Source organism: Cynara cardunculus (assembly GCF_001531365.2).
Source record: "Cynara cardunculus var. scolymus isolate 2C chromosome LG 7, CcrdV1, whole genome shotgun sequence".
In the NCBI taxonomy this organism is placed as follows: domain Eukaryota; kingdom Viridiplantae; phylum Streptophyta; class Magnoliopsida; order Asterales; family Asteraceae; genus Cynara; species Cynara cardunculus.
In genome coordinates this window covers 3447143-3473780 of record NC_037534.1, presented here as the reverse complement: position 1 = coordinate 3473780, position 26638 = coordinate 3447143, and the positions used below count along the sequence as shown (strand labels likewise).

The 26638-nt window shown below is 32.4% G+C and overlaps 2 protein-coding genes across 3 annotated transcripts; both read right to left on the bottom strand.

Annotated features, from left to right (window-relative positions):
* Positions 1-2400: 2400 nt before the first annotated feature.
* Positions 2401-9159, bottom strand: LOC112515807 (nuclear pore complex protein NUP58). 2 transcript variants are annotated; one of them, XM_025122742.1, is made up of 7 exons: positions 8780-9159; positions 8385-8499; positions 6383-6838; positions 6156-6293; positions 5699-5857; positions 3751-3791; positions 2401-2717 (listed from the first exon to the last, which is right to left on the bottom strand). In XM_025122742.1, exons 1-7 carry the CDS (start codon positions 9082-9084, stop codon positions 2657-2659), a joined length of 1275 nt encoding a protein of 424 aa, XP_024978510.1. In that variant the 5' UTR covers positions 9085-9159; the 3' UTR covers positions 2401-2656. The 2 variants fall into 2 exon arrangements, with proteins under 2 accessions (XP_024978510.1, XP_024978509.1); XM_025122741.1 differs by having other exon boundaries at positions 5699-6293.
* A 2705-nt stretch (positions 9160-11864) lies between these two features.
* Positions 11865-12833, bottom strand: LOC112515968 (dof zinc finger protein DOF3.4-like). The gene has a single exon (XM_025122955.1). The coding sequence runs from the start codon at positions 12693-12695 to the stop codon at positions 11988-11990; it is 708 nt and encodes a 235-aa protein (XP_024978723.1). The 5' UTR covers positions 12696-12833; the 3' UTR covers positions 11865-11987.
* Positions 12834-26638: the final 13805 nt, after the last annotated feature.

Here is a 26638-nt window from a genome sequence, read left to right as displayed (position 1 = left end):
ATAAAAGTTAGTGGGAATACACTTAAAGGTGTAATGGGTATGTGTTGACTGAGTCAAACAAGTCAGAAAACCCCTTCTAAAGTTCTTGTAACACATGAGTTTAAGGGCCTTATTGTTAGTAGATTAATGAGTTTAACTAACCTCACACTCAACTATACATGATTATTTAACAGTAGCTTAATGATATAAAAAGTGGTTTATTCAGTAGTTTTATGCAAAAAGCCAAGTTTTTTTCCAAAACCATCCCCTCCCACTTAAAACATGCTACTTTCATCTATGGAAAAAAAAAACCTCAAATAATAATCTTCTCAATCTATACAGACAGATTAATCCACACAAACAGTTTTATTCATACAAGACTTAATGAAAACCAACAAAACATCCCCTAAGCCACAGGTTGATTAAACCAACCACCAGGCAAGAAAACTATAATCAAGATTCCAACACACACATGAACTAACCTAAAGTTGGCAGCAATATATAGATATATACACTGTATTGTTTATTAGTTATTACAACTGTAAATACACAAGGAAGAATATATAGATATAGATATAGATATAGAAATGTATGTGTATGTGTGTATCATGTAGACATAACATGATGAGAAAGGCAAAGGCATGAGGAGGATGATGATGATGATAAGAATTGCAGATTCTAAACTTGTAAGACCATAATTTTGACATCACTATTATTTTGTGGACAAAACTTAGTGGTGGTCAGCTATTACATTCCTCCCGTAAAGTATATAAATTAAAGAAGGGCCCACCTCAAGAATTGACGGGACAAGATGAACAATCCTATGAGGGACAACTTGTCCCAACAAGTACTATAAAATATTAACAAAACCTTTAATTAATTACAATACCCTTTTCCTAATGACATCCATTCAAGATTAACAACTTCCCACATTCTAAAAGCACCAAGTTATTGTGACCACAGAAAACATGTATATGCAGTAAGAAGATAAGATCCCCAGATTAGTGAAGCTCAACAATCAAGATTCAAGAAAGCAGGATTAATGAAAAAGAAACTTACCGATTTGTTTCGCTCTCGTTTCTATTTGATGGGTCCCATTTGATGCTCATGGGAACGATGTTTAGAATAGAAACGAGAAACGGAGTTGGGATGAATTGACCCTTCCAACCACTTGAAGTTGCCATCGCTATATGTTCCAAAAAACAATCAATTCTTAATATCTTTATCAGTATCTTGTGAATCTTTGTCGTTCTCCAACTTGCTCCAATCAATGCATCATCTGTCAGTTTCATCTAACAATATTTTCTTATCTCCATCATCACACCTTTAAATGAGGATTATCCACTAACATTATTAAACTAATTAATAATATAAACATGTAATCAACTATCTACTTGTGCCTTGTATGCAAATTATATATATATATATATATATATATATATATATATTTCAAGTGCAAGCACTAAAAGAAGGAACGGTAATGTGGATGTGGTGTATATATATATATATATTATATAATATATATATATATATATATATATATCATGTTTTTCAAGTGCAAGCACTAAAAGAAGGCACAGTAATATGGATGTGGGAGACTCACAGGAACTAGTTGATGGCAACACAAAAGCACCATATAATTTGCCTACAAGCCACAAGTAGATAGTTGATTACATGTTTATAGTCCCCTTTTTAAAAACTCAATAACTATTACAGACTTACAAACCAGTTTTCATGAGTTGTTTCAACACATGTGAAAATGCAGTGTTCACACAGTGTTGTTTCATGTGTGAAAGGTTCAGTACTTTTTTCTACACACAATACTGCATAAACTCTGCATTTTCACGTGTATTGTATTATATGTGAAACAACATATGAAAATTGGTTCGTGAGTTTGTATGACTTATTGGGTTTGTAAATGATTATGCGTTTATATATAGTATAGCTCTAGAGATCAATTATGTACTGGGACCAACTCAAATACCTAATCAATTGACTACACGGAACTGAATTTCGGTAATTAAATCCTAATTGTCTGATTATGGTTGGTAAGATAAGTGTTAAGGTGGGAGTGGTTATAGCTTTGTGACATTTAATATAAACTTGATAGTGACTTGTATATAATTTTGAAATGGTAGCCCAATCATCATGTTCTTATGCTCTCTTTTGCAGAGAGGCATAACATGTTTAAGGAGCAGTTAGATAAAATCAAAAATTTCCAAATGGGTCAGTCACAGAACCTGATTATTTCTATCTTGTTTTCTCAGTACAATCTTTGACCCTTTTGTGGTTGGTTCTGTCAGGCTGAAGCTGAACAAATAAAACAAAAGGCTGATTTTGTCCCCCCCCCCCCCCCTCTAGATCAGTAAACATATAAATCGTAAGCAAAAGATTAATTCAGATTGAATTGCAATTAAGACATTCATCAGTAATGATGCACATGAGCTCTTTCCAAACTGGGCATAATGACACATTCCAGCAACTACATTGTTACAGTAAACTATGAATCTTGAATTTTTCCCCCTTCCTAGAATACAGGTCGAATTGCTCTAAGAATCAATAAACAGAAACAAGATTGAAGGAAACAAACCAAGTCTAATAATCAATATTGTCCTATAGGGTTGCATTTGAAGCCAATAAAAATTATACAAACAAGTCACCTCCCATCATTGAACCTTCAAACCCCTGCTGCTGAATTTCTACCTCCGTCCTCCTGTGCGACTTTTAGCTCTTGCTTTCTGTGATTCAGATGAGATATTAAGTAAGAATGGTGAAAAGGTTCTTGTTTGCCAAACAAATATATCGAGTTACATACACCCATCGAATCTACCATCCAAAAAAAGATCAAGAAAACAACATGTGCAACTAAGTTATGTAGCCACGCAGGTAATAATGGTAAGTAATACTCTTTCCATCCCAAAATAAATGCCCACAATGAAAAGAACACACACAACTAAACATAGGTGTACTTATTACACTTCATAATTAACTAAATGACAATTTTACCTTTAATTATAGAAGCAAACCTTCTTTCTCCCTCTCCCAACTCAATCACCTCTTAAATATTTGTGTGTCATAATTAATGGTATAATTGGAAATTTAGTAAACTATAAATCTATTTGTGAAACTGAATATTATTTCGGGATAAAGTTAAATAAAAATGTGGACACTTATTTGAAACGAGGGGAGTACTAGCTATCTCCATTAAAAATTGCAACAATTTCCATTTTGGATGTCATGTAAGTACTGCAATGTTTCCATTCTTTGGTGAGAAGTTTTCAGGTGATAATTATCTTGGCTATTGTCTCTAGGACTTTCATGGTACCTATAGGGCAAGAAAAGGTAGAAAATGATGGGCCAGTCTCGAATGATATTTAGTTTTGTCATAGATAAACAAAATTTCTATCCCATTGTTTCCTCTCCTATTTTCCAAGTGACTCTATTAGTCGAACCAAACCAACCCAGTATATTTCACGCGTAGGTAGGGTCAGGGGGGATGGGTGACAGTACAAGCGATAAACAGATAATTCTTGGAAATATTTTTAATGGCACAAAGGGGATCATCAATCTTCACGTATGGCTTATAGCAAGTATTATTGTTGTAGCCAATACCAATTTGGCAAAGCACTTAACAGCGTGAAATGCATTAAATTCTAGAAAAACATGCCTCTAAAGGGAACAAAGAAGCAGATAATCTAATATAAGGGAGTGATATCAATGATCAAAATTCATATCTTCAATTTACAATACTGAAGGATCAGTTTCACTTACAGATAAAGTATTGAAGCTTGCCCCTGATCCTGTTGCAGCCCCTATCCAGTTGAAACAAAAGTTTAATGAATAATACATTAATAACTGAAATCAGCAATCTCATAGGATTATGATTACACATTTGGGTCCTCATACACCATGCTCAATGGTACTAGCATGCAAATATGATCTAAGCAAGCATTTCAAAAGTGGCCCATTCAGGTTGTAAGTTACTGAACTGTAGGCAAACATTACATTAACTAAAGTTATGGTACAGATATTTTCATATAGCAATTCAAGTTCTATGTTGGAGATGATTAAACCGCCTCACATGGTGTTGCCTTAGCTTCTAAACTGGTGTCCACTGTCCCCCAAGCTTCTCAATATATATCTTTAATTCTAATTCTATCTTTCGTTAATCAAAACTAATAGACACCCTCCTGTGTCAGCACTCAACAATCAACTTTACACAAACAAAAAGTGTGCAATTTATATAAAATAATAGAAAGAGATGTTGAGTTAAAACTATACCAGATGACCCCATAATAGATCACTAAAATTCAAAGGATGTTCTAGCATGAATCATTGAGAGCAGTTTAGAATAAGCTCTAAAAAACTAATAAATGCAAATCAGACCTCGGATTCTGGTCCCAGAAATCGCCATCCCCACTAGGATGTCCGATTGTTCTTATCTAAATCTATGTTTTTTTGTGGGCTAGCCTGTGTGCACCACGACTAATCCCGGGGTCCCAGAAGAACAACCAGGAAAAACCCCAGTGGCCTTGGAGGACTCGAACCGATGACCTCTGAGGAGGATCTCCAAGGCCCAAGCCTTATTGCCAGTTGAGCTAACATATATCTAAATCTATGTTATTACTTTTTGCGGCAGTCAAAACTTGAAATCCGATCAGGACCGTGTTTTGAAATAGCGGATATCACGGTGGTAGTATAATGGTCCAAAAATAGTGGTTCATATAATAAGTAACATTATATATATAGTGTAGAAATAACTCATGATATTATATGTATTCAATAAAAGTATATAAGAATAACGATGTCCAAGTCCAAATAAAAATAATTGAACAATGTGAATACTTTTATTCAAATCTAGAGGTCAAAGTGAAGGTGTCAGATCCAAAAAAATATGAACAATGATGTCCAAGTCCAAAAAATTAAAATAATGGTATCCAAATCCAAAAAAAAAAGAATGATGAAGCCTTAATATTGTCAGACTAAAATAAATCCCAGTGCATGTCCAAAATAACTGTCCACAAAAAACCGATACAGCCTATCTACAAATAGCGGTTATGCGGCCGCTTTTTTGCGTTCAAACTGCAATCATTTAATGGTCAGTAAAGCTGATAATCACAGGATCGCTATGTGACCACCTCTACATGTCCCATGACCGCGAACCGCGATAGCACTGCTATATCAGCGGATTAACAGCATCGATCTAGATAGGAGTTAAGCGTCCTAATCCGATGAAACGGCAAACACAAAACAAAACTGAAGGACTTGCAACTTGAGTGTGCAAATCCGCAAAGATTGTTGAGTGGATCTCTTCTATATCTATAATAAGCAATCGATACTAATAAAACCAAATTTGATCTCGAGTTGCCAACTGCAATTATTAAAAGGAGGAAATCTGTTGAGGATGACACCTCTGAGGTTTCAAGCTATAGAATTGCAAAGCTACAACCTATGTCCAAATGAACTTCCTGTGAAAATGACCAACTGTTGATCATTTGTGCTTCAACATTAACAGTAACTACATATGTTATGGCATGTAAGGCTATGTTCTTCGAGCTATCTCCCTCTAAACACAATTATCAACTGGAGCACTTAAGTTGGCATGCCTCCTTGTAAATATATTTTATTTTGACAAATTTAGGTACCACACACTCGTCATAACGATATGTAAGACAAAAGAAGTAAATGTTTAAAACCAGAACCCAGAATGGGGAATTACCTGTACCAAATGGTGTTGAAAATGTTGAAGCTCCTGCTGAAGGGTTTGTAGCAAATGGTGTTGAAAACGTTGACGCCCCTGTAGAAGGGTTTGTAGCAAATGGCGTTGAAAATGTTGAAGCTCCCGCAGCAGGGGTTGTATTGAACAAGGAAGTAGTACCTAGGGAAGGTGTTGAACTAGATAAAGCGCCAAATATCGATGTCTGAGGAGAAGCACCAGATGATCCAAATAAAGAGAATGATGGAGCCGCAGCGGCAGGAGTTGAGAATAATGAAGATGATGATGTGCCAGAAAATGGAGTGCTAAAAAGTCCAGAAGCGCTCCCAGATGAACCTGCTGGGACCGAGGCAGATGTAGGTGGAGCAGCCAATGCCGCAGGTGTTGCGGAGCTCGCAAGCAAGCCACCAGCTTGAGTTGATGGTTGTGAATTAGAAGGCAAATGAAGGGTTGGATGTACCCTACGTGCGGCAGCTGCTTTTTTGGCAGTTTCTCGTCGATCAGCCTCAAGAAATGGATCATTCCCATCTCCTCGGCCACGTTGGTCCACAAGGTATGCTGTTTTCATGGACTCCATATACTGATGAATGCTCTCCACCTGCAAGCCATTGGTCATGTGAGTATAAAATAAGAATGCAACATATTAAGTTCCTAATGATTACTGACAAAGATCGGTGTTTTTGCTACCTTTGCAGCCACGTAAACAAAGAAGTCATGAACATTTGACATAACTTTGGGAAGAGACTGCAACAACGATGAGTTGGGATTTAAAGCGTTCTTGTTGGATTCCAGGAGTAACTGCTCCAACTCCTCAATCCACTGGCGACACTCGCCAAGATACTTATCAAATCTGGCAACTGTTTGCTGCAAAAATGGAGAAGGTTTTCGTGGCAGGCCGCTATAGAAATCGTAAACTGGCACCATGGCCGAAGTTGTGGGTTGAGTACTTGTAGTCGATGTAGCTCCTGATGTTGTTACAGGGTTCATAGCAGAGCTTTTATTTGGGTGAAGAAACTTGGAACGAAGCATCATGAAAGAACGAACGGCAATCTCTGTGTTTCGTAGCATATCTTTAACATTAGCTGTAAGCTCTTGCAGCAAAACCTTCTGTCTATCCATTGCAGTACTGATTCCACCAAGTTCCTGTCAAAAAGACACAATAAATGAATGACAATCAGTCATGAAACAACAGTTTAACATTGACAGATCCTCCACATTAACCTACAACCAAAGGATGGTATGGTTTGCTATTAAACCTTTATCTCGGAAAAACATAGTTATGTATTTCATGGCTACTGCAAGCTTCAGGTTTCAGTGTACTTCTACAGAGATACATGATCAATATCCTATGTTTAATCAGCAACGATGCAAGATTACCTCCATCCCTCAAAGCATGATATGCAGCAATCTAACTATTTTCCCACTCACCTTTTGGCAATCCTTGTTAACAATGTAATATGATAGTCCATAACTTCTACAGCACTTAATATGTTCAGTTCTAGACGCATCAAGTTTATGAATAGATGAATGCCCAGAAGAAGTTTTGTGACACTCAATTTAAAGAATGCTACCTCAAATCTCAGAGGGAGACAGTACACAACAGGTCCAAGGGACGGATACTAATGTGCTCATTTGAGCAGCGGTGAGTAAATAATCTACAAACAGAAGCATTTCTCAAATGGCTTGAATTCCCCAATGACGACAAGCATATTCAGAGTTACACTAGTCCAATTGCGACTGTGTCTCCCCTACATTTCTGTATTTGATTTACTTTTTACGGTCAAATTATTTCTGCAAGTAGGCCCTTCCTGGTATAGACACTGTTGCTTAGAATCCTTATCAATGAAATACACCATGAGCCTTTGTCGTCGGCAAGGGAATTAAGTTAAAGGAAGAAATGTTTGAACACGTAGATGGATTGCTTGCCAATTTACTTGATCAAGCCAATTATTTTTTCTTTTGAGTTACTTACCTCTATTCAAATCTAGATGATTTGCCATTTTATCTCACTCTTCTATCCCAACTTATATTCACTTTATCCTGTTGTTGGGTGCTTGTTGAGTTGAAATACATATATAGATGTGCATTAGAATTCGGCAAGAATACTTTACTATCCTGAGTAGAAACGCCCTGGTGTCAACATGAATTTTTCTATGTCCATGGTAGTGGCAGCAAGCGTTATATACAGTGACAGATATTTGTGAACTGACTCTTACTTCAGGAAACTGGCATTAACGAGATATTCCAAATAAATATATTTGGTACAGTAAGTCTTAGTTGCCAAGTATATACCCATTTTCTCTTGAGATGGGTCTCAGTAATAATTACACGATTAAAGGCACAAGTGTATGTCCATTCGTCTCTGGTTCCCATACTTGTATGTTCACAAAACTTAATCAGTAATGCAGAGAAACTAATGAATTTAGAACAATTCTTGTCCTGACCCAAGCAAACATGTGTTCCAAAACACCACCTATTCTCGTCCCAAAACATTCAATATCCCTTCTTTTAGACTTCCGATGCATATCATTAAATGGAAAATGGCCATAAAACATCTACAGATCTGTAATTAATGAAATCTAGAACCAGAACACCCAATCGCCAAAATTGTGTGTAACTGCATTGCCATTTCTTGGGAATTTTTCATTGCTTCCTACAAAATATAAAGCACACACCAAAAGATCAGTACCTGGACAATGTGACTTGCATCAAGCTCAAATCCTTCATTGGAGACTGAAGAATCATAGAGTCTGCCACACTGATCTAACCTTTGGCTTTCATCTCTATACTCCAGTATCCTCTCCCTGTCCACAAAGAATTGAACTCCCTGGGTCAATCCCTAAGTAACAATTAAGAAAACGCCACAACTTAAATCAAGAAATTGCTTCATATATATATATGTATATATATCCTTTCCCATGTGTGCTGTATTTTTGCAAATTGGACCTAATGCGATCTCCAAACAACTAAAAACCGAGATTTATAATCTTCACGGATTTACTACTCTAGTATTTTAAATTGAAAATTCAAATAATTCTTTCCAAAGCCTAAGCCAATATCATCATAAATGTATACATATCTTACTCAATTTGAAGGAGAAACTTCTGAGAATCCGGATGGAGGTCTGCCCATTTAGTGCCGTAACTAGCCGGAGTCTTTTCATTGGTGAACAGGAAAAAATGACTTTGCTGTTGCTGCTGCTGTTGTTGTTGCAATTGCTGCTGCTGCTGCTGTTGTTGCTGCAATTGTTGTTGCTGCAATTGCTGTTGCTGTTGCTGTGATTGGAAGAATGGACTACCGCCACTCTGTTGAAACGGCGACAGCTGCTGTTGTTGTTGGGGTTGAAATAACGACTGCTGTTGTTGTTGGGGCGTGAACGAGAATGACATTGTTGCCAATAACCGATAACTCCTGTCCGTAGATGTGCTTGGTTGACGATTCTCAAAGGACCAAGGGCACAGGACGATTGAAATTTTTCAAAAAACCCTTCCTTTAAAACCCTAGATTCGAAGAATAATTAGAGGGAGAATTGAAGAAGCAATGTAATTTGGGATGTTTTCATAATAGGCTATTTTTAAACGTTTGGGCTGGCCCATGTTCAATATGAACATTCGTAAATTTCGGACACCAATTCAGTTATAAATCCACTAGAATGATGCTCGCATCATACAGTGAAATATATTTTTTTCGATTTTAATCTTTCGTTTGTTTTTTGTCTCATTTAATGTTATAATATGATTTTATATGCTTTTGAGAAAACAATAATGTTTTTAAGTTTTGAATAAAGTATAAATATGAAAAATAATATGATATTGGTATCAAACTAACTATTTAAAATTTCTCGTTTTTCTCTGTATTTCTTTAAGATATTTTTTATTTTTTGTTTAATGATATAATTTTTCATAAATCTATACTATATTATAAAGCATTTGACAAAAACTTTTAAAACCACTTTTTATGCGTAAAGTATTGTTATTAATGCATATTACTTAAAACTCAAGATTACAAGTAGATTGTTCGTATGTACAACTTATTAAAGCTCCATATCTGAATTTCTATAACTAACTGCAGATAAACATAATCAAATACAGGATAAACATCTCATTTTGAATATAAAAAATCTAAAATATAATTAGGATAATCATTGAGTTTTTACAGAATACTTAATTATTATTTTTTATAAAATGTTATATTATTAAACCAAAAATAAATTATTTCRTTATTAAACTTAAATTAAATTACTATAAAAAATAAATTAAGAAATTACATTAAAAAATAAGAACTTTTAAGTAGTTGGTTTGATATTAATATTGACATTCTTTTTCAAATTTTTATGATATCTTCAAATTTATATTTTATTCAAAAATAAAATCATTATTGTTTTCTTAAAAACACATAAAATCGTATTATAACTTCGACAGAGACAAATAATAAAATAGAACATTAAAATCGAGATGTATCTCGCTGCATTGCACGAGTACTCTTCTAGTATAATAATTAAGTATTTTGTTATAACTCAATCATTATCTTAATTACATTTTAGATTTTTTATATCTAAAATGAGATGTTTATCCTCTATTTGATTATGTTTATCTGCAGTTAGTTACACGAATTCAAACATGAAGCTTTAATAAGTTGTATTTATGCAAAATTTACTTGTAATCTTGAATTTTAAGTAATGTGCATCAATAAACAGTATTTCATGCATAAAAATTAGTTTTTAATAGTGTTTGTCAAATGCTTTATAATATTGTATAGATTAAGTTTGTCATTATAATTTAATTTATCTGTAAAAATCATGATAGATCGTTTTATTTTGAATAAATAGTTTGGATAACAAATACTATCATTTTAACCTTACGTCTATATATGTGGATAAAAATGAATTATTTGATAAACATTTAAAATGACAAAAAATTAAAATAATATGAACTGTCATTTTTAGACTAAATCTAGGTTTTACTCCACAACTTGAGTTTCATTTAGTGAAAGCGTCAAATCCACAACATTCATCTTGAAGAGCTTCGAAATGGAGGTGAAACCATTTTTCACTCAAGTCCGCAAAAAAGAAAAAAAAGGACCTACGGCTATTTTTGTAAACATTGTAAAGAAAATGGTTAAGAGGTGAAACCAACCAATAAAAATATTTATTTTAGTTAATGTCCCAAACTTTTATCATACACCGGAGGTTCTTATGAATTCTAACAGCAACCTTAAGAGTATCTCCAACAGATTATCCAAAAAATTTCCAAACGGAGAACCACGGTTTAAAATCTCAAAAAAAATATTTCATTCAACCCTAACAAATTCTACATTTTGGATACTACATCATTAATTATATCAGTAGCATATTACATTTATTTTATTAAATATTATTTATTTTTCGTAAACAGCACATTTCAAGGTTCCGTATTTGTGGGATATACTAAATTTCTCTCTCATGGTAATCATTTTTAGACAGATCTCCAAATTTGCATGAATTTACAGTCTCTTTTCCACTTTCTCCATTTTGGATGAAGTTTGAAAAATCTTTTCGAGCAAAAAATTTCCTAAAATCCTCATTTATTTATTTTGAATAATCTGTTGCAGATGATCTAACAAGGACCTTCATTGTCAATGCTCTCAGCATATTATTAGTTAATTTAAATATTTAGTAAATAATTAAATATAATACATTTCCATATATGATAGTTCATAAATAATATAACAGTACTACATTCGACCAAAACTCTTCCAGATGTCAAATATTTTGGATATTTCTTATGACTGTGGATAACTATAATCATAACTAACTATCAGTAATCATGTAGACAATACTTAAAAAACTCCTTAATTATAATAATATTCTGACTACAGGGCAATGCCGCAATGGTGATTATTGGAAAATGACAGATACCCGTATTTGGTATCATTAATCGCTAGTTGTGCAGTATATTTTACGACAATTGTACGATTATTTCCTGACTTTTCAGATTTTTCACGTCATCGATCGACGTTGTTATGATTTATCTACTCTTCGAATTCTAAATTTTAACACAATCCAAACGTCTCGACCTTAGATCGTCCGTGCAATTTTTAACAAAAACGTAATTACAATATTATAATATTTTTAAAAAATTATAAGATTAAAAGAAATTCAAAAAATTTAAACTAAATAATTTCCTCCCGGTTGACAATAGAAGACACTCCCTTTTGTTTTCTCGTACTAAACCGAACGGGAAGTTATCTAATACATGATGGAACACAGTAACAACCCTACTCTTATCACCTCTAATTAATTAATTCATCGTCATCACAGCATTCCTGGTGTGGAAATAGCAAGATCTGGTAAAGTAAAAAACTCGGCGCCACCATCGCCGCCCTCCACCTGCCAACTATTCCCACCACCAATCACATTCCCTCCACCACCCGCCGCCGCATACCCACCACAATCTGCGATACCGGAAAACGGCCAAATTGCTCTTCCAAGTCCAAAATTCCCATCTTCAAACCCTCCAACTCCCAACCCAAAAAACCCAGGCCCTTGAGTACTATTCAGCAACGACGTAAAACTCTCACACATACTCACCGCCGGCTTCCCGTCGCCGAGAAAATGCAGTCCGCCGCCGTGTTCGCCGGCAAACGGGATCAAAATCGGGGTGGCGGTAGCCGGAGCCATGTGGCGGAATTCTAGAGACGGAGAGATAATACTGTTATGATTGTTGGTAGAAGTGACACGAGAACGTTTCGCGTTTTTCCGGCTACCACCGCCAACGGGGATGTCACGGAGAGTGCCGCCGTGAGTCCAGTAACGACGGCACGCCTTGCAGAAATGACGAGGCTGAGAAAAGTTGTAGTTGTTATAGTAACAGAATTTGGTGTTCGTGGAATCACATCGTGGACACGGGAGGTGTTCAGGCTCCGGCGGCGGTACTCCACCAGTTGCAGCGCCGCAACCACCGCCGAGATGGTGCGGTTTTGCGGTGGTTGTTCGACGGTGATCGAAGGAATCAGAGGGCATTTTTGTAGTGGGGGTGATTAACTGATAATAAGAAAGAATGTTGGGTTTTTTGTGGTTAGTTTTGTGACGATGAAAGTGGGGTTTTTATGGAGGCGGAGGCGGAGGACGGAGGAGGAGAGAGAGAGTAAGAAAAAGAGCAGGCTTTATCAGAGATGGAGAGATTACAGAAGAAACAGAGACACTGTTAATGGTGGGCTCAGCCACCACTCCATTAATACTCCATTGGTTTACTACAAAAAAACCTCAAATATTTTCTCTCTTTCGTACGTAAATTATTTAAATATTTATTTTTCATCTAGAAGTGTTTATATTTTCTTCTTCTTTCTAGAATATATTGTCGGTATTTATTATTTAATTGTAACGAATCTATGGGAAATTGTGGGCCGTTTACCAAAAACATTTATCATTATCTTACTGGATGAATATAATAAGGATCAATAATTTTATTCGATAAAAGAGAGACAAGGATCGAGAGTCTTACCTAGTAAATGAGAGCGACGGCTTTTACCATGGTAAACGTTTATTCTGTAAATTGTTGCATACGATGCTGTTTGAATGGACTAAAGTCTTACTCGGTAAGTAGGTGATTGTGTTAAATTTTACCAATAAACGCTTACCAGATAAGTGTTTGGTGAAAAGCCTTTTACTCATTTTCTTTAGAAATTTCTAAAATGTTACCACCTCCATAAGTGATACCTCTGTGACTAGTGGAAAAACTGAAAGACAAATAAAAACCATTTTTCATACATATATGCAAGTTTTACCTCCGAATGTGGGTAGATGAAAAAAAAAATCAATTTTCATCTGGGTCCACAAGTGGGTGAAAAGTGGATTTTTTTTTGTCTTTTAGTTCCTCCCGCAAGTCATGGAGGTGTCACTTGCGGATTTAGTGATGTTTTGGAAATTCTGAAGAAAAATGACTAATAGATGAATTTGATCCTTGAAAATGACTATTTCTATTATTATTTTTCTTAATTATATCATATTAGTTTTTTTTAATGTTTACAAACTCAACAATATGTGCAAATGTATAAATCAATTTTCATTAATGTGTATAAAAATGCAATGTCTATAAAGAAAAGTGTTTTTTCAGTGGCAGATCCATGATTTTTGTCGATTAGTTGCACCTTTAGATGAATTAAAAGCCCGCAAAGCCATTTGATGTGTTTTTAGTCGAATTCCACTATTTTGAAGTGATTCGTTTAAGTTTTTTGGTTGGTTTCGAAATACGTTTTCGGTTTTTTGTTGATTCTGATGAATTTTAGTCGATGTTCGTTGTATTTTCTAACATGCCGTAACACCCCCTCACTTTTTAGTGGGTGCACATTTTGTACCGTATATTCTTTTCCTTACAAAATAAGATCGAACAGATGTACCGTACACAATACTTCACTCATGATTTAATATGTTCGCCTCATGTTGCTTCATATGTGAAACATTCAAGACTTATTTTTTCCACATACAAAAAAGTTTCACATGCTTCATATATGAAACAACACTAAGTAACACTGCATTTTCACAAGTACTGTTTCATATATGTATCAATACCTGAAATGATGAAAACGGGTTTAAAATTTTACACGGTTTATTGAGTTTGTAAATAATCATACATTTACATAATATTAGGATATATGATTCAATCATTCAATTACAAACTACGGACTAAAATCTAATGTTTTATTCTAACTAAAACAGATTTAAAATATCAGTGAAATACTGAATTTGTTATTTTATGTCTGTTTTTTATTAAAACTACAAATTAATATAAAGGGTATTTTTTTAATTAAATAAATTTATTATTTAATTATATTGAATTTTAGAATGAGTTGTTGGATTTTCAAGAAAGTATAAAATTAATAATGGAAACATAAATGAGTGAATTTTGGGGGAAACTTGAGTGAGTTCATGCATTTAAAAAGCAAAGGCAACCATGATTAAAAGAAGAGAACAATATAACTCATAATCATTACAAGTTGTCTCCCAAGATCAACCCATAATAATATTACACATTCACATGTGAATCATTGTTTCCAAGTTTTTTTTTTATAGTAACAATCCATGGAGATACCTACTTCGGTGGTAAATGTGGCACATGTTATCGTATTATTTCTTTTTCAAAATTTAACCGTAATAATTTGTTGTGTGTCACCGTATGTATTTTGAAACTACAATGCAAATTAGTGTTATTTGATAGAGTTGATTTACAAGACTTTTATTTCATCACATACCCAAGTTTGATCATGTTAGTGTCAGTTTCTTAGTCAAATGGTGCAACTGTTAGGAAAAAATTACGTATATTTGTTTGAAATTTTTTCCCCATATTTTTGTATAGTCAAATGGTGTTACTAAATACAAAGTATTGAGGACATTTAAACAAAAATAACAATTAAGTTAAGTGTAGATATAAATATAAGTTTATTTTTATGCTTTAATTAACCATTTTAAATTAGACGAACGATCGTGTAAGAATAAAACTTAAGGTGAGAACTGTAAGAATGGTCATTAACCCTTGATTACTTTTACTCTCATCCCTACCCCATGATTTGTGTTTCATACGTGAATTGGTCTGGTGCATCTTCGATATCTCTTTACCGTTGATCTTCAATTAGTACAAACCAACGGTTGTCTTTCATCTATTATAATGAAAGTCTGTGTTCATAGAAAATAATATCTTGATACTAATTCTGGTAATAATATATGATTGAGAATCTTTTTTAATATATTTATATTTTTTTAAATTATGTAATTAGTAACTACAAAATAGTTGTTAAATTTATATTATATTTTATAAAATTAAAATGTAATTATATTATCTCACATGGGTTTAAAAATCGTTGTTATGTTTGTGTCTATGCCTACGCTATATATTTAAATTAAAAAAAAAATAGAGTAAATTACAAATTTGGTCCCTGTGGTTTGTCAAGAATGACACTTTTCATCCATACACTTTTAAAATTAAAAAAATGTCCACTTTGGTTTGTAAAAACTTCTTAAATTGACCCCTTTCCATAACGATCGTTAAAAAGTTATGTAAAAATGAAAAATATATTTTTCTATCATTTATCGATTTTCTAATCATGCATCCAATCAAAACCCATGTAAACCAAATCATAAAATTGATTTTGATTGGTTAAAAGACAAAAAATAAATCGATAAAAAGACAAAGATGCCCTTCTTTTAACAGTTTATTAACGGCCGTTAAAGAAAGGGATCAATTTATAATATTTTTATAAATCATGTTAGCCATCTTGTAATTTTAAAATTACAGGGACCAAAGTTGTTGTTTTACTGTAGAAATTGTTGATTATATATACGCTAGCAAGTCTAGAGATCTATTTAAAAGTATTAAGCATGTCAAACCTTCTAATCATTAAATATATTTGAAAACAAAATATTTTACAGCAGAAATTCTAGAAAAATATTCCAGTTTTATTAAATATTTATTACAGATCTCGAAAGTCAACAATATCTTTCACACGAGACTCAGTTATTTATCATTTAAATTTTATGTTTAAACGTGTCTTTTGTCACTCTACATGTATTTTGATACTGATAAATCTTAAGGTAAAGGAGTTGTCTTGCAAATATATGAGTTTGTATGCGAATCAGTTGAATAGTTAACATGTGAACTGATTAACGAGTTCACATATAAACATATAGCTCATATGTGAATTATACAGATTCACATATGAACCACTTTATCGCTTATTTGTAAAATTTACGAAACTAACCTCAATCTTCCACATTACAATTTAAAGTAACAACTATATCAAACACTATCTTCTATATCATTGCTAATCATCGAATTTTAATTATTTGATATTACATCGCTAATTCCAAAGCATATAAGCCAAACACCTCTTTATCGATTTTAATAAAATAACAAATAAAATGTTATATTTAATTTTTTTAACTCAAAATATTACATTTAGTATTATAACGTTTTGTTTTTTTATTAACTTGGATATCCAATACGTTATACGAACCAACTAATTTCAATACGATCACTCGTTTCGTGGGTAATTCAGAGTCGTCGAATTTGAACATCTGCGACCATAAGGACACTTTTAATCCTCTTTGAATTCGAACCTAGGACCTCCAAACACTTTTGACATTTGGAACTCTAGCTCAAACGAATCGGACCCACCCTTGTGGTTAAAGTTTTTGTGATAACAGAAACAAACATGACCAGATTGGATAAAAACAAAAACGTATTGTTTCATGTTTAAAACAATATTCAAACCGTGTGAGAACTTAATCATATGAGATAAAAAAAATATTTTTTGTCTCAGTAAAATAGTTTGAATAAAAATAGAAAAAAACAAAACAAATTTTGTAAACAGATATACACTGCCAAATACACCATCGTCTACAAATTTCCTCCTTGCACATCAATATTATGACTTACTTTTTATATTTTATCTGTATCAATTGACTTAATTCTAACAAAAAATAAAATATAAAATGGATGGTGGATAGGTAAGGTGCATCAGTTGTATATTTTAGTGATTGTATTTGAATGTTCCTCTATCCCGAAATTAAAATCTTAGAGCATTTCAAACATCAGATTCTCTATAATTTCTCTAAAATAAAGTAATAAAAGTTAAAATTTCTGAATTTAATTACATTTAATTTAAATAAATTATTTATTCAAAAGGTTTGAACATAAACTATAAAATTAAAATATTTTATTTAATTATTTATATTAAATAATTTTATAAATAAATGAACCGAAAAAGACAGAGGATAGAATTTTAGAGATGAAACAAAAGACAAAGGATAAAAGCCAAAACTTAAGCGGGAGAATCGGAGAATAAATACGGTGTAGTCGTGATAGGGACTGATGTATGCACACACTCACTCTAAGCGAAGATCATATATATAAATACAAACGACAGAATGATGACTGTCGGATTAGCGTGGGGATGCAATTATTGGATTGCTCCCTCCGTCTTTATCCTTCATCCGTCGTCGTTTTCTATTTGCATGCATTGTGTTTCACTTGCCGGATTTCTCGCTCACCACACCCCACCAATCACGTAAAATCTACCCCCTCTCCTTTTTTTTTTTTTACCATTTCCTTTTTACCCCCATCATCCAACTCTAAATTCATCAAAAACAACTTTTTTACTGTCTCCTCAATCTTGGAAATCCCATATAACATTAAAACTTACCCTTCAAATTTGGGTAAAATCTTAGATTACTGGTGATCCAATTTCCAACTGATTTCATATGAAACAGTTTTTTTCTTCTTCTCTCATTCGATGTCTGATGTTAGTACGAGGTTCGTTAAGGTCTTATATTTGAATAAATTGCACTGTTTATTTACCAATTGAGTTACACGTTGAATGCTTTATTTTTACAGCATCTCCAACAAATTTTACAAAAAAAAGAAGAAGATTTTAAGGATTTTTGGTCGGACGTATTCCTCAAAACCTTCTTCAAACTGGATAAAGTATGTGGGAGAGAGTGAAATTTTATAAATTTGGAGAACTCTAAAAATGATCATATATAAAAAAATTGTTTTTTTTTCATGTTTCTTACTAAATATAATTTTTAAAATTAAATATATAAAAAAAGTAAATGATATTTTATTAAATATTATTGAATATTTTTAAAATATAATTTATATATTTTAAGAGAGATGAAGTATATAACTATATATATATATATATATATATATATATATCCATGTCTTTTTTCTACTCAATAAACTAATAATATTAAACAATTTAAATTGAGTTATATATTAGAATAAGAGTAAACCACCAAAAAAGTAACAAAAAACTTAAATATCGCATTATAAAAACCGTAGATCAGACCATGTCATGTGCCATACTTAACATGGTATAAGGTCTGAGCCTTGACCCACGACGTAACATAAATGTTTCTTTTACAAATCTTTTAGCATGTATGGGATTAACTTAACTAATAGGCTGTTTGATAGTTGTTAAATGGTTTGTTGTAAAATGATTAAGTGGTCAGTAATCAAAATGATTAAAACACTCTCATAATATAGTGCAAATTGAATTATATACTCGGTTGGTAATTATTACAACAAAATTAGGATGCTCAATGGTTAAAGAAACCCCATAACACAAAATCATTTAAATGATTTTAAAATTGTTATCTAACAAGATTATCATTTAATGATTCAGATTTTTTTAGAATCTAAAAAAAAGAAAAAAGAAAAAAAAAAAGAGTGGGCAAAGGAGATTGAGATGGGAGGGGGCCCATGGGTCAGGGGGTATGTTGGGTGTGTCAAATAAATGGACCGGCACCTGTTCCATTTTGTCAGTCAAACCGGCCGGTCGGAAGGAAATCTGGGTCCGTAGCACGCGCCTACCTACATATTCTTATTCTTATTCTTATTCTCTTACGTCTCTATCTTATATGCCTACTACCATTTCCCACCCCCACCATTTCTCCTCCTAAATGGAAACCCTTCTTTTCTCTATATAACTTCCACGCCTCATCTTTTACAAACTGTGTTCGGATCAGTTTACGTGCATCTTGACTAATCTCAATGGTTCTAGACAGGAAAATGTCAGTAGTTTTGTAGGATTCGAACAACTTCCCTCTAAAGAGAATCCCAAATACTGATCTTTATTGTCAGTTCATCTGTTTCAAGCTATGTCTAGACTAATACCAATGAATTATTGACTGCAAGAAATCAACTTGTGCATACATCGACTAATCCTAGAGGTCGTGGAGAACAACCAAAAAAATCTATAATAGTTTTGCAAGACTCGAACGAGTGACTGTAATACATGTGACAATAACGTTTGGGTGTTTGGATTTTCACCATCAATTCGGTTTCCTTTTGCCATATCTAGTACGTTAGACAAGTACCTTAGGACACTATTAAACAACGACAACACAGTATAACTTTATTATAATAATTTTATAAATTTATATTTTATTTCAAATTATTTTTATTTAAAACATGTAAATAAAATATGCTAGAAAAATATAATGTGTCACAACCACTAAGTTCGATTTTCAATTGTTCAATAACGTTAATTAAAGACGCAAATAACCCTAATTTTCGTAATTTTCTTTATTTCGAATTTGTTAATTTATTTATCTTTAAAGACCCAATGTCCATTTTCTCAAGGGCAAATTGGTCTTTTTAAACGGGGCTCAACAAGGCATTATTCCTTAAACAAATCAAGTCGGGCTTTTTTAAGGAAATATACTAATTTTAGAAAAACCGTAAAAATGATGACCAATTGTTTATATTGTTTAAGGTCTACCTTACTTTTGAGTAGTCATGGCAACGGGTGGGGATGAGGCAGGTTTTGTAAGCCCCAAACTCTAGCGGGTACGGGGAGTATAACATCATGTCATCAATTAAACCCCATGAAAAATATCTGTTAGTTTGAGTCTACTAGGGATCTCTGATCCCCGGCCCCAACCGAGATTTGAGTTTACCGGGGATTCTCGGCCTTGGGATCCGTTTTAGCGGGGAATCCCCGTCCTCATTTAGGTCGGATGAGCCGGGTTTCCCACCGGGTCGAAACAAATCACTGTCCTTACTTTTGACCCATTTTGCAATATTTTATTACCATTGTTTCAAAATACTTTTTGAGCCAGTATTATTTTTATGAACTCAATGGTCCATTGAGGTTTAATCACGATCGTGATATCTTGTTCATCCTGTAAAAGTTATGACTCGTGGACATTTATCTTATACAATGATATTTTGATCAAACCATTTGGGTGATAGCGCATTACTTAAGCCTCAAGGCAATGTAGTGGAAAATTTCATCTGCTCAGGTCCGAATCCAGATGCAGCCAATGATTCCAGGTTATTCGTGGTCGCCTGGAGGATTAGTCGGTGCGCATAAGCTAGTTCGATCCCGTGTTTACCAAAAAAAGATTTATCAATATCATCTTCACCTTCTTTATTGTTGACCGATAAAATATGTTGATAATGCATAAACAACATTCGAACTCATTTTTGTACACACAAAAACATGTGTTTCTGGCCAAGAAAATCGATATTAGTGTTTGAGAAAGCATTACACTGAGCTTTTTAAAACTAAATAAAAACGAAAACTCAAATAACGTTGTCACAGATATTAAATCGTTGATTGTAACACACCAACACTGATGCCATAACGATTCCCGTTACCCACGTTGGAGGGAAATCCCGCAAGTCAAATTTCCATCTCTACTCTATATTTAAATGGTCCAATATTTGAGGTTATATGAATACAGGCCCACCAATAGATGGGCCCAAGTGGTCTTAAGTTAAGATTACCAGATCTCCTTTTCTAGTCTAATGGGCCTGTGGGCTTCACCATATACAACTTACATGATTATGTTATGTATTTATTAGCAATATTAATTAAGGGTATTTTATAAATTTTATAAATATCCTCTCTCATTTCTCCTATTTTCTCTATCCGACGAATATTATTCGGCAAACCTTATTTCGATAAACCTTATATGAAGAGACAATACATATTGTGATATCTACAAACGATATTCACTGTGATACCCAGATATACATACAAGATGCACAATATGATTATCTTTGTAAAACAATGAAAATAACAAAAATACACACTATGATACATTTCATAAAACAAAGAAAATACATTGTGATACACATGAAACATTGTGAACGTTATCACTATGATACACTTTGATTCACAAACGTTTTTAAAATACGATGTATATTAGTTAACTAGTTTTAATTAAATATATTAATTTGTTGTCAAAAATATAATTACTATATTGTTCTTTTAACTTATTTAAGAAATATCCTTAAATATCTCAAACGAGCGGCTCACATTAAATCTCACAGTTACCACAAACTAATCAGTTCTCCCTTAAATGTATAATTATCCAACATCTCTTTTGTGATAAAAAGGTCTTACTTATTTCTATTGCATATTAGTAATTAGAGATACAAAAAGAATCGAGTTCAAAGTTGGCTTGAAAAGCCTTGTCAAAATTACATGTGAATTCGAAGTTTGAGGTAGCTTGTTTGAGCTTATTTTTGTACCCAGAGCTCGGGTCAAAATAAATCTTGATCTTGTGTATCTCTGTCAACATTCACGGTACACCGTTAAATAGTTAATGTTAAATTTAACAGATTGTATATTAATTCAAGTATTGACAACACAAATTATGTATCTCTCTCCTTCCCCTTCTACATATACGTGGAGCTTCAAAAATGAACACGCTTATTGTATAAAAACACGATAACACCCTTATCATATGTGATAACACACATGAGAGAATCCAGTGGTGTGCAAATGACTTGGGCCGCGACCTAGGTAGCGCCAAAGTTCAGCCACCTCTCTTATTTAGTGTCAAGTGTGATGGATTATAGCATCACATGTGAATAAATGTAATTAAAAAAAAGAATTTCACATTTTTTAATATTCATAAAATGAATATATTCTTGTTTGAACTATTTTTTTCCTATAAAAAATTAAATATTATATTATTTAGCGTTTAGCATATTGGTGTTCCAGAATTTGTTGGAACAAAATATAAATTTTTCATACCAATTATAACTGAATGATACACAATTGGAAAATATATACATTAGAGCTTTTTATGGGTGGGATGACCCGCTATACCTGTTTTGTCCGGCCTGTTAAAAAAAGCGGACTTGAATTACCATTCTTGAAGAAATGGACAAACCTAGACTGACTTGTTAAAATTAATGGGTGGATATGGGCAATGGAAAAAAAAATTGGGCAGGCCCACCATACCCATTGATATTTTTATAATAATTATTTTTTATAATTAAAATTTATAAAACAATCGATAATTCTTAATACTTATTAATTCCTACTTAATATAACTCATGATAATAACATTCTTCGAAAAATCCTAAATTTGAAAATATAATTAACTCAATTGATCAATTTCTTATTATCTCATGTAGTCATTTTCTTTATCGATATTTCATATTTAACGAAACAATTTCTTTGTAAAATATGTATATTGTTATGTATTTACAACAAATTTTAAGTTGGAAAAATTGTTATGTATTTTGAATTATTTTACATAACTTGTGATTTTATATAAGTTTTGTTTTCAGATAAATATAACAAGATTTTTAAGCTCGTTAGCCCGTGGACAAACCAGACCGTTTATAGGCCCATTAAACATGTTTAATTTTACCATATTAGGCCCGTTGAATAAAAAAATAAGCTAATCCCCAATCAAATCTGATCAAAACCCACAAATAATAAGCTCTACCCTACCCTAATAAAGAAAAGTAGACCCATCTGATAAGGGATATTTAAGTCCAAATCATTTTTTGGAATTAAGCGGAATTAAGGAATGTTTATTTGTGCTTTTTATTGGGCCTAGAAAGAGATGGCCCATTAAGAAAAGTCAAAACCTGTACTGTATTTGAGAAAAGTTTCACCATACTTTTATCAACTGAGCTACACGTCAAAAGCTTTAAAAAATCATTATAAGCCTTTGAAATGCAGATATACTTGAATTTATTTAATTAAAATTTAAGAAAGTAATAAATTGATATTTTCTTTTTGATAACAAGGTGAAGTTTTTATACAAATGAAGTACATTTTTATTTATTTATTTAATTAAGAAACTTTTGTAAATATTTTTTTAAATCTAAAAACCGAGTTTATACAAATCTGTAAAAAATTTAGGCAAATTCAAGTCAAAATAGTAATTCGATAAAAAAAAGTGACTAAAACATGATTTTAGTCGAAGATATCGACTACTTTGGTCGATTTCCTCCGGATTTTATTGGCTACAAATTGGATTCAATGAAATGACATATACATATACAGAGTTGAGTTCACGTGAGATCAAGGGTTTTTCGTGAGATCCGTAAGACCAATTTATGTTCATTGATCAACTTTATAAGCTAATGATCTAATGGTCTAAAGTTGCACGGTGACAATTTTGTGATTATTGAGAAGTCTCGTGGCAATTTTGTGATTATGAATGTTCAGATTGTAATTCTAATCCAATGGTTGAAAATTGATCTTATAAGTCTCACGAAAAACCCTTGTTCTCACATGATCCCAAGTCTATACATATACATATATGCACTCTCTCATCATGTTTGCGTTTTGACTAGATGACGGTGCTCATTTTCAAGAAAAATGTCTCTCTTCTCTGAAGCATCGTGGATTTGTCAATAGAGGAAGTCTCGAGCAGTTTAATTTGATATTTTTATCTCGTTAAACGTTCAGACGTAATATTTTCTGTTAAATCTTTTTTGAATTGGTTGGAAGTAAGTGTGTAAATTAAAGTTTGGGCATGGTAGATGAATATAGGGTCCACATACCTACCAACTTAAAAGCAGGTAAGATGCATCAAATGATAATAAATTTTACATATAACACAAATTCAACTTTTAAATTTGGATATTTATAGTTTTTTTTTAATGAGAATTTATTTATTATTATTTAGATATTTATGTAAGATTATTAGAGTTCATTTATTATGATTAATACTTTATATTATGAAATAATCGAGATATTTATTGAATCGGATATTCGTTAGACTAGATGAACAGTTGCGATTAGTTTGTATGTTTTGTACCAATGGTTGGGTTTGTAAATGAAACCACCCTTTCTCCATGTCTATACTATATTACAAAGTATCTGACAAAAACTCTTAAAACCCATTTTAAGAAAAATATGGTAAATGAAGGGTGAAAAAAAAAACTCTCAATTATTTTTTTATTTAATCTTTTTCTAATTATGATTTTCATAAATAAAAAAATAACTGATTAGTTTTTATAGTTAAAAAATGCATAAATTTGTTTAAATATCTAAAAATATAAACGTTTTCATTATTTAGATTTTACAAATTATATTACAAAATTGATTATATTTTAAAACTAATTATACATAAAAAAAATCGCGTATCTCATGAGTTTTTCGAGTCGAGTATTGGGTAGCTTGACTCGACTCGCTAATATGTCGAGTCAAGCTCAAACCAAGCTCGTCAAGTGTTGACCGAGTTTTGAACCAGTCAATCTCGATTCTCAAGTAGTTCGAGAGTTGTCTCGTATTGTTTACACCCTTGATGGTGAGAAGGTAAGAAAAGATCATCACCCATAGATCAATCCTAATTGAAAAGTTTCAGTAGATCATCACTAATGAGAAACATCTGATCAATTCCCTTCTAAAGCGCAATTTATGGTACTTATTACACTTCTCAGCTTAACTATTACTCTCACACGCTCATTCGTCTTTATGAATGTATATGTGCGTGTGTGTAAGTTTGGTTCTCTTATTTTCAACATAACTCTTAGAGGTCGTTTACCAAACACTTACCCAATATGTGTTTACTGGTAAAATCTAACACTACTATTTACTTACCGGGTAAGATTTTAGTCCACCAAAACTACATCATATGCAACAATTTACGCGGTAAGCACTTACCATGGTAAAAGTCGTCGTCTTCACTTACTGGGTAAGACTCATGGTCCTTGTCTCGTTCTTACCGGGTAAGATTCTTAATCCTTACCATATTCATCCAGTGAGGTAATGTCACTTGGTAAATGCTTACCCAGGTAAGCGTTTGGTAAATGACCCCTTATTCTCACTACAATAGTACAACTCAATCCTATACACACACCTCAAATTATATGAGACGAGTCTGTTTTGTGAGACCTGTAACTTACAGCCTCAGATGGATTTTCATTATATTGTCGAACCTTCACAATAAAACATTGAACATTTTCTCAACCCATATAAAAAAGAGTTGTGACGATTGATTATAGTTATGATTGAATTTGAGTCTTTTTGACTCTTTAAAATTAACCGTTTTAAGTTATACATGGTGTCAGTTTTTGTCTTATTTTGTGAAAATATCATTACAACAAAATCGGCTTAATAGAATGCCTAAAATATATAAATGTTCTAATAAAAGACTTTATAAGACTTATTAAGTTCATAGGACTGAACCAAAAAACGTTCTATCGAGAAGTGTTATAATAGGTTTATAAAACGTTTTTTGACGTTTCAACAAGTGTTTTATTGAACGTTTTTAAAAATAAAATGTAGTATTCGCGATTAATAAGACACTATTTAAAAAAGATGTCCTATAAAAAATGGGTTTACAGGGCACTTATCAAAAGTATCATATAAGATAGTTAATACGACACTCTTAAATAGAACATTTTATAGTTTCATAATACAAACAAAATTTCTGTAGTTTAATGTAATTATATTTTGATGAAAATCAATTATTGCTTCAATTTGTTATTTTAGGGTAAATTGCATGAAAAAATAACGTACGCTAACTTTATTTTATTTTAGGTAACGTACTTTTAAAACATCAATCTTGGTACCTAGGATGTAAAATTTAATACATTTAAGTACCCGGTAACCGGTTGAAGCATTAATCGGTTATTATACTGATGTGGTGAGTGATGTAGTATCCAACTCACTATTTAACGACGTGGTTAGTGACATGATTTTTTTTTAATCTAAAATTAGTCTTCAACTAATTACCCAGGTACTTAAATTTTAAAACTTTACATCATAAGTATCAAAATAGAAGTCTTGAAAATATGTTACATAAAATAGGAATCAAGTTAAAGTACGTTATTTTTATTTATACAATTTGTCCAAAAATAAAATCAAATCTAAGCAATAATTGATTTTCAACAAATAAAATATATCAAATCGATACTTTTTTTTAATAAAAGATACCACGATTTTTAAGTTATAGAAATATATCAAGTGGTTGTATTGTTTAGATCAACCCTCAATCAAGACTTTATTAAATTAATAATATATATATATATATATATATATATAATATTTATTACATTATAATTCAATTAATTAAGTAAATATATAGTAAACTACAAATTTGGTCCATGTGGTTTGTCGGAAATAAAAAATTTCATCCTTGCAATTTCAAAATTATAAAATGGTCATCGTGATTTATAAAAAACATCTGAATCTGATCTTTTC

What these genes read in the sequence shown, in the direction of transcription:
- LOC112515807 (XM_025122741.1), bottom strand. Translation starts at nt 9,084, where the DNA reads ATGTCATTCTCGTTCACGCCCCAACAACAACAGCAGTCGTTATTTCAA. An exon ending in AAGTTTCTCCTTCAAATTGA is followed by an intron (nt 8,500 to 8,779) that starts GTAAGATATGTA and finishes CTTTGTGGACAG; the next exon opens with GGAGAGGATACTGGAGTATA. An exon ending in TTCAACACCATTTGGTACAG is followed by an intron (nt 3,792 to 5,698) that starts GTAATTCCCCAT and finishes TCAACTGGATAG; the next exon opens with GGGCTGCAACAGGATCAGGG.
- LOC112515968 (XM_025122955.1), bottom strand. Translation starts at nt 12,695, where the DNA reads ATGCCCTCTGATTCCTTCGATCACCGTCGAACAACCACCGCAAAACCG.